At 37.9% G+C, this 13,572-nt stretch overlaps 1 protein-coding gene across 3 annotated transcripts in view; it reads left to right on the top strand.

Moving 5' to 3' along the window:
- ACVR1 (activin A receptor type 1) overlaps positions 1 to 13,572 on the top strand; it is an 86,861-nt gene that overhangs the window by 11,059 nt on the left and 62,230 nt on the right. For all 3 annotated transcript variants that reach the window (XM_040475138.1, XM_040475136.1, XM_040475137.1), the window contains one exon: positions 9,880 to 9,953. In XM_040475138.1, the coding sequence (XP_040331072.1) occupies positions 9,887 to 9,953 (67 nt within the window). In that variant the 5' untranslated portion in view covers positions 9,880 to 9,886. The remainder of the gene's footprint in view (positions 1 to 9,879; positions 9,954 to 13,572) is intronic.

Genomic DNA, 13,572 nt, shown 5'->3' with positions numbered 1-13,572 from the left:
GGCTCCAGGCTCTGAGCCATCAGCCCAGAGCCCGACGCGGGGCTCGAACTCACGGACCGCAAGATCGTGACCTGGCTGAAGTCGGACGCTTAACCGACTACGCCACCCAGGCGCCCCTGTAATGTTTATTTTTTACTCTTGTGTTAAATACATATATATATGTGTAATATATAATATATACATATATGTAATGTTTATTTATTTTTGACAGACAGAGCACAAGCAGGGAGGGGAGGGGTAGAGAGAGAGGGAGACAAAATCTGAAGCAGGCTTCAGGCTCTGAGCTGTCAGCACAAAGCCCAGTGTGGGGCTCGAACTCATGAGCCATGAGATTATGACCTGAGCCAAAGTTGGACGCTCAACCCACTGAGCTACCCAGGTGCCCCACTACTTATATTTTGATAAGTGGGGGAAGGAGGGATGGGAGAGGGGGGAACATAATAACGTGAACTAATAAATCAGCAAAACAGATTCCACAGTGCTAAGTGCTAGGAGAAAATTTGGCAGGGTAATATAATGTAGGGGCGAGGGCGGGAAGGTCTGAGGTGGGAATAGGCTTGAGTGTGTAGGTAGTATGGATGGGAAGGAAGGTTCTGGTCAGGCTGGCGTATAAAGGGTGGGTTTATTTGAGGTTTTATTGTTTCTTTTTTGTTTTTGTTTTTTTACCTCCACAGAAATATGCTCTAGTGTCTCCAATGTAAAAAAAAAAAAAAAAAAAAAAAAAAAAAAAAATGAGAGAGAAATACCTCCTTGGTACTGGTGTCTCTTTTATTTCATCCTAGCCTTCTCTCCAGCCTTCAAATTATTATAGGTTAATCATATTAGCCTTAGAATTGGGACAGTTTTATCAGACAGTAGTTGCCTGAAACACCATTTGTCCAGTAATGGGTACAAAAGTCTGCACTATTAGGTGAAAGGGGAAACTTCAGGCATAGTTAGAAATGAGAAGACAGAGGGTCGAGGCAGCATCTGACTGAGGGTTTAGGGAGGAAGTGGGATTTTAGATGGACTCCACAGTTGGGCATCCACAAGTTTTCTCTCGGGCCAGTGGTGGGGGGAGGGACTAGGGATAACAGGGTCCTTCCTACCACTGGGTAAAAAAAAAGGAAAAATCGTTCCAGTCATAGTATGTGAACTAGAGGGAGAGGCATGAGCCCTGAGCTACCTAGGAGAATATAACAAAACAGCTGGGAGTTGATGGGGTCCTGTAAGTTGAAACAAAGCAGGAGAGCCATGGCTATTTGATACACAGGGAACAAAGTGGAAAATGAGGGACAGTTTCCATGCAGTCAAGCGTGCTGAAATAAAACCTAGTCTTTGGATACCAGTAAGGCATGCAGTGGGTGATCACAACATCAAAATCTCAGAAGCTTTACTTAGTAGTATCTGTAAATTTGGTAGGGGTGCAGCAAAGTCAGTTTCGTCCTGTATACATTTAAAATAAATTTACTGGGGACTCTTTGGTTCTTACATGCTAGCCTAACTTAAACCTTTCACTTTTCATTCAATGAAGGCTCATCTTCCCCACCCCCCAAAGCCCGTTCAGATTATATTGTTCTTTTCCCCTCCTTTCCAAGCCTTATCTTGGGTCCATCTGTCACAGCTGGAATGTTTGTAGTGTAACTCTTTCCGTCAAAACCCTTTCTTTCCTGAAATAATCTGTAATTATTTCCTCTAACTACAGGATGGACTGATCCAGGGGCTGGGTTTCAGTTCTATAGGACTTGTCCAAGAAGCTATTTGTATTCATCTATCGCGGAAGATCAAATTACATGCTAATATTCTGAAAGTAACATCCCACCAGAAACCCTCCAGCAGCAGTGAAGTCTATATAAAACCAAGCCCTGGCAACTTACACATTGCCAGTTCAGACACAGTGTGGTGTTAAATATATTTCACAGGTCATTTGTGAACTGGAGAAAAGTCCCTGACTTATATGGTATGATGGCTTCGGGTTAGCTTTTTTTTTTTTTTTTTTTTTTTTCTTCCCAGCGTAACTGACAGCCCTCTTTTCACCCCTTCCACAGGTCCAGGTAGTTGCGAGCAAGCTGTCCTTGGGTTGTCTCTCTGCCTGTTGAGCATAGAAGAGACAGAATTGTTGGTACATAATGGATGATTTTTGTCCTACTTGGGGGTGGTTGTTTTAAGTATACCCTCCTGCAAAGTTTCATGTCCAGAATTTGTCTTACTGCTAACTCTGTCCCAAATGTGCCTGGCTTACACTAATTTCTGCTTTCACATTGAGATGGGAGCTACAGGAGAACCAGAGAGTGGATTGAGAGGTGGGAGATGGAAACCACTTGATGAACAGTATCAGAGTGGCGTGGTTTTCCTTTCACATTTAGATCTTGTTTTCAGGAGTGCAGAGATAATCTGAGTTTGCAGAGCCTATGAAATTAATTTTGAGGTTAGAGCGACAGAAAGAGGGCATGAGTGAAAGATGGTCCAAATAGCCGTGAGTAAAGATTATTTTCTAAGAGGAAAATCAAGATGGTTAAAGCACAGAATGTGTTGAAACTTGGATAAAATGTTAAGGATGACAAACACACATTGCTAAACTGTGGCTGGCTGGTTTAATGAAGGTTGTAAGTCATGGTTTAATAACACCTGAACTCTGGTCAGGTGGTCTTGGGTTTAATCTTGTGTCCTTTAGCAAGTTACTTCTACCCACTCATGTTCTTATCTGTAAAATGGGATTAATATGAGTATTATTTTAAGAGTGTTTAGGGGAGAGATTGAATGAGACAGTGCATATGATCTCTAAGCACAGTGTCTGACTAGTTAGTATGTGCCACTACTGTTAGGGTGAGAACTATGTAATGTTAACTGATAACAAGAGAAAACAGAATTACTCTTGCTCCTTTTCCTGCTCTGCCTCTACCTTTTATATTAAAGAGACTGAATTTGTTTTCCTAATGGAAGGCATGGCAGAGACCAATAAAGAAATACAAAGAAAAAAACTGGAAAAGTAGTGACAACCCTCACCAATTATGAGAGAACAACCTCATGTAGATGGTGTAAAAGTTATTCAAAATTGGGAGAGGTGGGTGTACAACCTCGGCTTTTAAGATTCTTTCTAACTTGGAGATTGTTAGAAGATGAATTGAGGAGAGTATCAAGAAAGTCCCTATTAAGTAAGTACTCAGTAAATTATGTGTTGAACAAATGGACAGACCAAATGAGTTTAGACTAGTCCAGACAATGAACATTTTGTAGACCTTTCTGATGGGAAAGTATCTTAATTCACCTTACAATTTTCCTTCATCTCCAACATCGCAGATAACAAGCTGTTTGCTGTCCTTAAGTCTAAGTTTTAGGAATATCCTTTGTTCTAATAGTGGATTAGCAACTAGATTGCTTAATATGAGTTCCAAAAATTGAATATAGAAGTGTATTATACTTTTGTTTATTCTGTGATCAATATCAAAGCGTTTTGTGATTTTGGGGGGAGAGGAGTTAATGTATTACAATGTGTCTCTGGCTCCTGTCCAGCTGTAAAATTGTGATGCGTAAAACAAGTGCCACACTTGGTCTCAAGCCCACACGTGTTCAAAATTGAGCTCTTTGACTGGATATGTCTGATCTATAAATGGAGTTTAAAAAGTACCAGGGGATTTTGAAAGCGGATCTGTTCTGCCGTGGTGATATACCTGTTTGTAGCAGAAAAATCATGGGGCTGTTCCTTCTCCTAACTAAGAGTAGTCCTGAGACATTGTAAGAGATGGTGCTGATTTAAAGAGGGTACCTTAGTTAACATGGGTGGGTCCTTAAACTTTTTCTGAATAGCTCTTTCCCTTGTGTCTAAAGGAAAGACAGATCAATTACTAGGGATAGAAGACCTTATCCAAGAAAAGAAAGGAGATGACATATACTGGAGGCAAAAATTTATACTCTGTACCCTTCAGATAATAAACTGGAATCCCCAGTAGTCTATGATTTTTCAGTTAGGTAACCGTAGAACATTGCATATGGATTTTGGTTCAACCAAAGTAGATGGACAGTTGAGTACCTTCTTATCACAGGTTTTATGTCACGTGTAAAAAATATTTAGTTGTGTACATAAAGTATTCTTCCTACATTCCAAACAAAAGTCTAATGCATTCTTCCTTGACCATTAGACTTGTTGACTTCTTTGATGATAGAGAAAAGTTAATGAGATTTCTAAAGCTATAGAACAGTAACATTTTTGTCATGTATTGGGTAAATGCTTATCCTAAAATATCAGGTACCATCTGGTTGTCTGGTATGGTGGAAAGAATGAACATTTAAAAGAGTAAGGCAATGATTCTCAGTGTCCAGAATCTCGTGGAGTCTCTGTGATGTTCTCAGTGGTTCCAAGAGGTCCTTCCAAGAGTGTTTATATATCAATCATCTCTCTGATTCCTCTGATACATATGTGCAAGGTTGTATTTTCTATATGTACTTCAACAAGTACAACATGGCATAGCAGATTGAATGCAGAATTATATAAGAGAATCCAGTTGTTTTCTACTAAGCCAAACATAGAGATTTGCAAAAATGGAAAATAATGCCACTTTTCTTACTACCTTTTTTTGGACAGGGTAGTATGTTTATTGTTATTTTATTTCTATTTTTTAAACAATTATTTGATTATTTTGAGAGAGAGGGACAGAGAGAGAGAGAAGGTGTGCGCATGAATGGGGGAGGGGCATAGAGAGAGAAAGAGAGAGGATCTCACCTGGGCTCTGCATGGTCAGCCTAGAGACCAACACAGGGCTCAGTCTCACAAACTGTGAGATCATGACCTGAACCGAAATCAAGAGTTGGACCCTTAACTGACTGAATCACCTTTGCACTCCAGCATGTTTAATGTTATTTTAAAACAAATACAGTATTAAAAAATTCTTCAGTTTAAATTTCTAATAGAGTAAATATTGATAGATAAAGCTCACATTGACAAGCTCCTTAAGGGGCTCAATACTTTTCAAGACTGTAAAGTTATTTTGAGACCAAAAAGTGTGAAAGCCAGTGGAGTAAGGCATCCCCAAACTATTGAATTATTGTTCCTCTCTTTTTCCACTACCAGCCCCTCTTTTTTGCCAACCTACATCTGAAACTTCATACGCCGAAATACTTGAGAGCAGGATAATTGAAAATTTACCTTTAAAAATGATATTTTCTTTTCAGTGTATTTTAAAGTTGGGAATAGATCCTTGAGGCCTCAAGTTGGGACTTTGGGATACTGATTTTTTTTATAATTAAAATATGACCAGGGAATTTATTCCAGAACATTCTCCTTTCTACATTCTTTTTCCCTTTCCTTTTAGATGTACTGTTTTTAATGGCTGAATTAACTGGCTAGCAGAGACACTCCAGACACTGAACAAAATGGCAACCAGTAGCGATGCTCATATTTTTTTCCAAAGATTTTTTTTTTCTTGTGGCAGGTTTGAGCTATCTATCCTATAAACAGACTAGATTGGGAGATTAACTTTATAATTTTTTTTTCCTGTTTTCCATTTATGAGCCTAATATCAATGTATTAATTTTGCTTGCATGATCATAATATGTTAAAATGTATTTTGGGGCATGGGCTTTTGTTGGCTTTGTGACAGGAAAAATTGCCAATGGTGATAGTCTTTTAATTTTAGTCTTTTAGGGTTTTTTTTTAATAGTAGAAAGATTCTTGATTTTGAAGTTTATTAACTGCTGACTTCTGTTAGTACCCAAACTAAATGGTAGAAATTGAAGTCACAGAGATGATACATATCTTAATCCTGTCATTTCTTTGCAGTGTGTATGTGCTTGTGTGTTGGAACATGGGAGTGATAGCTAACTCTTTAGAATTTAAACTTAAATTGAGCTGATTATTTAAGGGAAATTTTGAATTTAGTGATATTTAATGTTCATCTACTTGGTAGTGGTTAATAAAATTGACTGTAGAATTTGCTACCACAGAATCTACAGTCTAGTGAGGAGACAGATGTTCAAAAGCACACACGGGTATGAACACATAATTATTAATTATGATAAGTGCTGTGAATGAAAATTAACAAAGTGGTATATGAAAGTGTAATGAGGGCTGTGAGGGTTGAGGCAAGGACAGTCTAGAAGGAGGTGATAGTTGAGACTTGAAGGCTGAATAGGAATTAGCCAGGTTGGACTCTAAAAAAAAGGGCCTACTCTTGAAGAGCATCATGTCTACAAAGCTAAGAAGCCGGCTGGTCAGAGTGCCTGGCAAAATGGATGGTTAGTTAGGGACCAGATGTGAGAAGGGAGAGGAGCATGGTTGGCAAGAATGTCCAGAGGTGAGTGAGTGGAGGGCTTCCCTGGGCTTTTTGTGCCTTATCGAAGTTCCTCCTCTGCCTGCCTTCAGCCTTCTTGGGTTTCTCCACCCTCTTTAACTCTTCTTTCTAGGCTGGCTGTGACCCAGCCTGGCTTTTTTCTTCACTTCTGAAATATGCATAAATTTGTAGGACTTCATGCTTGTCCTGGCTGTAGGGCCTCTGTGTAAGCTGAGAAGCTGCGCCTTTCTCCTTAAATGCAACCCTCCACCTCAAGGTGCTACCCACCCCAACACATGCACACACACACACACACACACACACACACGCATGCTTACACACTCATCCTTGTTCTGGTATCTTCTACTCATCTTTCTGATTCCTATTTAGATATAACCTTCCTGGGGAAGCTCTTCTACTCAGAAAATGTCAAGTTATTTTGTTAGCAGTCCTATTTAACCCATTTGTTTTTTTATAACTGGCACTTCATTTAGTTTTTAATTATAAAATCATTTGGATGACTATTTCGTTATCACCATAGATGAAAGCTCCATGATAGTAAGGGCTATGTTTATATATCTTTATCATTTTAAGTTTCTAATGTCTAATACATGAGTAGACCCTTAATAGGTATTGAAAGAAGGAAGGAAGGAAAGGAGAATTGGGAATTCACAGATAAGAACAAGATAGTCCAGTGGTTTTCAAAGGCTTTTGAGGATTTATCCCATCCATTAAAAATATTTTTAAGCATGTACCCTCACTGTGTGTATTGCTTGTAAGTTTCATATAAAATAAAAACTATGTATGATATAATATACATAAAATAGAAATTTTAAAAAGATTGACAGTGAAATATTTAAGTATTGTTAATGGTGATAACATTGTATTATTCAGGATAATGTTTACTGTTTATGATACTGGAAGCAAATCCATTTTCAAGTAGTTTTTAATTTTGAATTTGGGGAGCCTGCTTCTTGTCAGATTGAACTGAATATTAACTGCTTTTTTTCTAGTGAAGTGATTAACAAACAACCACTAGGAATAGAGATACCAACTCCACCATTTTCTTATTCTTTCTGGTGCTTTCATTAATAATATATTCAATCTGTAGTTTTAGAACACTTGTAATCTGGGGAGGGCTTGATTCATAACATACTTAAATTGACCCTCAGAAGTATAGTACATGGCTATACTCTAAGCAAATCATGTCCACATTTCTTTCTGGAAGACATCTTTTGAACTAGACTGTCAAAGGAACTGAGAGAGACACCAAATAAAGCCTCAAGTTATTTATCGCTCTATTAGATTTTGCATAGGATACAAATTCTAGTATATACAGTCCCTGACTTCTCATGGTTTGACTAAAAGATTTTTTTGACTTTGCCATGATGTGAAAGTGATAAACATTCAGTAGAAACTGTACTTCGAATTTTGATCTTCGGGTTTGACTTAGAGATTTTTTTGACTTTGCCATGATGTGAAAGTGATAAACATTCAATAGAAACTGTACTTCGAATTTTGATCTTTGGATCCTTGGGTCTTTTCCTGGGCTACCAATATGTGGTATGACCCTCTCTCGTGACACCAGGCAGCAGCAGTGAGCTGCAGCTCCCAGCCACGCTGTCACCAGGGTGAACAACTGACACACCTACCACCATTCTGTTCCCCGAGAACCATTCTGTGTTTCACTTTCAGTACTGTATTCAATACATTACATGTATTCAATACAATACAATACAATACATTACATTTTCAATACCTTATTGTAAAACAGGCTTTGATAGGCTTTGCATTAGATAATTTTGCCCAACAGTAGGCTAATGTTAAGTGTTCTAAACACATTTAAGGTGGACTAGGTTGAACTCTGATGTTTGGAAGACTAAGTGTATTAAGGTGCATTTTCCACTTCTGATATTTTCAACTTAGGATGGATTTGTCAGGATGTAACCCCATTGTAATAAGAGTAAGATCTGTATTTTCATCCTGTAATTCAGTAAATGTTCTTGCATGACCCTAGGATCCATGTATCTCTTTTAGGGACAGGAAGGTTAGCGTTGGAGACTGACTTAGACAAGTAATTGATTTCAAGTGGTGTTAGCCCAGTGCTGGGTGCTAGAAGTGACTGCTGATGGAGAGGTGTTTCACCAAATGTTTGCCTTTTGAGCTAGGTCATGAATGACAGGAGGAGGGGAGTAAGTAGAAGAAGGGTAGAAGAGGACGCTTAGGGCCGTTGAGGCAGAGGGAACCAGCAGTGTGCTCCCCATTCAAAGGCGTGGAGACAAGATGGTGATGGAGGAGTCTGTATCTGGTTGTGACGACACTGGCAACCACATGAGGCACTTATATGCCACAAATCAGGGGCTTGTCATAGAAAAGATCTTTGTGAACATGGACATAATAATAACAGTAAAAGAGGACACTCAAGTTTCATGTGCTTTAAAAAGTGTAAAAAGAAGGTACATTGCTTCTTCCTTACGTTGCTATTCCTTACATTGCTATTAGAGAAGGGGTGGACTGAAATATAATTATGGATCAATTGAGATGAGGGTGGTAAGATAAGATGGGGATGTGGAGAATGAACAGTCTGACCACCAACCAAAATTTTTGATTTTAATATGAACCAGAAGGTGTCCACTCCAGGCAGCTTACATAGCAATAGGCTTTTGCTCTTTGCTTTGAGCTCTAAGTGTAAGATAGCACACTAACGTGTGCATTAAAGAACTTGACCAGTTTTCTTGTTTATTTACCATCCAGAAAATCACAACTAGTCAAAGGTTTAATTTTTAAAAATTATTTCTTGTACTAAAGAATTAGTATAACCAGACTCTTCATCATATTCCCAACATTTTGCAGGAATTATTTAAGTTATTATTAAAAAGTTCTTTGTTGTAGTCCTTTGATTTAGAAAATTGAGCTTTTGCCAATTTAGGGCAATATTAACTTGAAACTCATATCTGGTATCTTACTTTCTCTTGATTATATAGTTTGATGTATTTCACATTTACATGATTTCTTCCTATCCTGGTTGTGTCTATCCTGCATTGCTTTGTCAGAGATGAGGGATACGTTGTAGGTTTTTTTGTGTTGTTTTTGTTGTTGTTGTTGTTCCCCTTTTGGGCTGTGTGATGATGCTCTACCTCTAATTCTTTTAAAGTAGAAGTAAGGTTCAAAAATTATGCTTGAATTATTCAGTCACTTAATCTTTAACATCATGTTACAACGGTCTATTCATATTTCTCAGAGGTTTTAAATTTAGTGCCAATTTTGCATTTCATAGGATAAGATAAAATTCTAGCTTAAAATTCTTTGAGAATGCTTAGCCTTCTAGCTGGGAATTTTTTATGTCCTTATTGAGTTGCCTCTAAGAGGGTAGACCCTCTGGACTCAGAGAAAGTCGCAGCTGCCTTAGAGTGGCCACCAGTGGGAGGTAAATCTGATTAACTCCTTAAGATGATTTGTTTAGAAATACGTAAAGGGTATATGTTTAAATTTACCAAGAAATAAGGCGACATATGTGAGGGGGATTTGTAAGAAAGGCCTTGAATGGCAGTTTGAAGATAGTATGCTTAATTTAATTTGTCATCCTACGGTTAAATTTTTTGTTTTACTTATATGTCTTATTTTTCCTCCACAGTTGTACAATGGTAGATGGAGTGATGATTCTTCCTGTGCTAATGATGATTGCTTTCCCTTCCCCTAGTATGGAAGGTAAGTGTCTCACAGCTATTTGGAGTAGGGTAAGTTTCTGTGTAGTGTTTGGCTCTCTGTGAACTAGGTTGTTCTTAATCCTGTCACACTTCACACTCCTCCATTCTCCCCCTTTGTTAAGACTTTATTTTTTTAAAGTCATGTTTTTGGTTCACAGCAAAATTGAGAGGAAGGTATAGAGAGTGCTCATATACCCTTTGCCCCCACACTCCCCATCACCAACATCCCCCCACCAAAGTGGTACACTTGTTATAACTGACGGACTTACACTGACACGTCATAGTTATCCAAGTCCGTAGTTTACGTTAGGGTTCACTCTTGGTGTTGTGCATTCTGTGGGTTTGGACAGATGTATAATGACATGTATCCACCATTATAGTACCATACAAAGTATTTCATTGTCCTAAAAACCCCCTGTGCTCCACCTGTTCATTTCTTCCCCCCACCCTCCTTACCACTAGCAACCACTGATCTTTTCACTGCCTTCATAGTTTTATCTTTTCCAGAATGTCATATAGTTGGAATCGTACGATATGTAGTCTTTTTCGGATTGGCTTCTTTCACTTGTGAGTAGGCATTTAAGGTTCCTCTGTGTCTTTTCAGGGCTCATTTCTTTTAGCAGTGAATAATATTCCATTGTCTGGATGTACCACAGTTTTATTTATCCATTGACCTACTGAAGGGACACATCGGATGCTTCTGGGTTTTGGCAGTTAGGAATAAAGTTGCTCTAAACATCCGTGTGCAGGTTGTGTGTGGACAAAAGTTTCCAGCTCCTTTGGGTAAATACCAAGGTTTGTGATTACTGGATTTTATGGTAGAGTATGTTCAGTTTTATAAGAAGCCTCTAAATTGTCTTTCAAAGTGACTCTACCATTTGCATTCCTACCAACAATGAATGAGAGAGAGTTCCTGTTGCTCCAATTCCTCAGCAGCATTTGGTGTTGTCATTGATTCTGGATTTTGGCCACTGTAATAGGCGTGTAGTGGTATCTCATTGTTGTTTTAATTTGCATTTTCCTGATGACATCTGACGTGGAGCGTATGCTTTTATATGCTTATTTGCCATCTTTCTATCTTCTTTGGTGAGGTAGCGGTTAAGATCCTTGGCCCGATTTTTAATCAGGTTGTTCGTTTGCTTATTTTTGAGTTGTAAGAGTTCTTTGCACATTTTGAATAACAGTCTTTTATCACGTGTGTCTTTTGCGCATATTTTCTCCCATTCTGTCACGTGCTTTTTCATTCTTTTGATGTTGTCTTTCACAGAGCAGAAGTTTTAAATTTTAATGAAGTCCAGTTTATTATTTCTTTCATAGATTGTGCCTCTAAAAAATTATTGCCGTACCCAAGGTCATCTGGATTTTCTCCTATGTTTATCCAATAATATTACATTATGTAATACTACGTAATGGGCTTTACATTAAGTTTCTGTTGGACAGTGCCGTTGTAACCAATTTAGGTATCTATAGTCTAGATTCTGTTCTAAGCAGTGTTAAAAACATTTCAATAATGCTACAGTACCGAGAAATTATAAATTAAGATATAAATATATAAGATAAGATATAAATTAAGGATCCCCTGTGGTAAGTTGAAAAGAATTGGAGGTGTTTAAATCAGAGGAAAGGTTGGGTCCTAAGTTGTAAGAATTAGTAAGGATTGGGTTGGAAAAATTTGATGGTAGTTCACATTTTTAACAGTCAAATTTTACCAGTCGTTCTCACCTGGGAGTTATTTTACTCTCCAAGGAACATTTGACAATATCTGTAGACCCAACAGGAAAACAGGAATTTTCCTCCTCTGTGTTTGCCATTGCTAAACTATGGCAACTAGGAAAAAAAAAATCTACAGAACATAGTGGCACAAAGTCCCTCCAAATTCCATTCCCTTCCCTAGATATAGTATCAGTTTCGTATGGTATTAAGCAGTTCTTACTGGTTTCATTTGATATCATGGGTGGGCCTGTGGTTGTGGGTATGTAGTATGAAGAGAGAAGAAGTGGACAAAGAATGGAGAAGAAAGAAGGAGAAAAGGGTGTTTATGAGTCAATATTAACAACCATGTCATGGGTTGTTTTTTCCTGCTTTTAGCTCTTGAACTGCCCAAAGAATCCGGCAGATGACCCCCTAAAGCCCCAGTGCAGATATGTCATGAAACAAGTCAATCTGGCTGAAATGGAAATGGATTGCCCCTGAAGTCCTGCTCTTTAACATATCACCACCACTAGGATGTTTACAAGGAAGGAAAAGGACTCTTTATTCTTTAGTTGCAATAGCTTTTTTTTTTTTAAACCAGAATATCCAGTGCCTGCTACAGCCTAGAGTGCTCTAATCCTAATAACAGTCGCCTTAGTCCTGTCTTCCCTTCATGACTCAACTCCTTGTTAACTGTCAATAGCATATTCTGTGAAAAGACTCTTTGTTTTTGTATATTTACTAGGAATTTAAAAAAAAAAAACCCACACTGAGAACCCTTGATTGTAATGTACTCTAATATATTCAACATTAGTCATAAAGCAAATGTTAAGTACAAAATATTTCACCAAAAGAGGTAAATAATAGGGCAGATAACTAAAATCTTTATACTAGCTCCAAAGATTGTTGAGTGCAGACCTTTAGACTACCAAGTTTAAAAGGAAATAGAACCATGTTTGATGTTTGCAAAGTAGCTATGGCACCTGATTGATTGTGCTTCAGTGGAGCTAGATGGCATTACTGGGGCATAAATAAGAAAGGCATAGGGATTTTATTCCAATATATTTTGTTGGGTAGTGTACTCTTTTTAGTTCATTGAAAAACAACAACAACAACAACTTTCCCTTTGTCTCCCAAATTACTCCCACATGTTTCTTAAATATTGATTGGAAATAGTGTGCACTTCAAATAATAGGTCCCCAATAGTGATTTTGGTAGAGTTTGGTTAGTATGAGTGTACTTTAGAATATTTCTCAAGTTGTATGGAATCCTAAATACTCCATGTCAAAAAAAGACTAAATAGGTCTGGAAAATACTGCTTACTATAACTGTCTCCTTGATGATCATAGGCAATACTTATTGAGTGGTGGCTAATATATGCCAAATGTTTTATATGAGTTATTTCCCATAATTCTCATGATTACCCTGATGAGATAGGTTTTTGGGAATGTGCCTTTGAATTGGTTAAAACTCTCGCTCAGGATTACACAGCCAACAAAAAGGTATAATATACTTTAAGGAATGGTATTCAAGAGCTTCAATCATTATCAACCTTCTTCAGAATATTGCTTTTTTTTTCTGTACCTTAAATTAGCTACGTCCACACTGACATTATATCTGATGCATGCTAGACTCCCCCTCAGTCCAGTCTGTTTGAGAGCTGAGATGAGAGCAAATGATCAGGCTCCTTTACCTGGGTTTATGTTTTTTTATTTCTCATCTCTCATACCAATATTCATTTTTCATGTTCATTATATACACAACTCTAGCTGCAGGAAGAGTTTTATTTGCTCTCACCGAGAAGAGCACTTGAGTCCTAATTATCCGTATATCCTTCCTATCCCTTCCCATTAATAAGACTAATCATGCTCTAATACTGCTGTTATGCCACTGGGGAGAAGTCCATTTTTGTTCCAGAACCTCCATGT

This window comes from Herpailurus yagouaroundi, unplaced genomic scaffold (assembly GCF_014898765.1).
Source record: "Herpailurus yagouaroundi ecotype Mexico unplaced genomic scaffold, PumYag 140, whole genome shotgun sequence".
Classification (NCBI taxonomy): domain Eukaryota; kingdom Metazoa; phylum Chordata; class Mammalia; order Carnivora; family Felidae; genus Herpailurus; species Herpailurus yagouaroundi.
The sequence above is the reverse complement of the archived record's forward strand: the minus strand, read 5'-3'. Positions and strand labels throughout refer to the sequence as shown.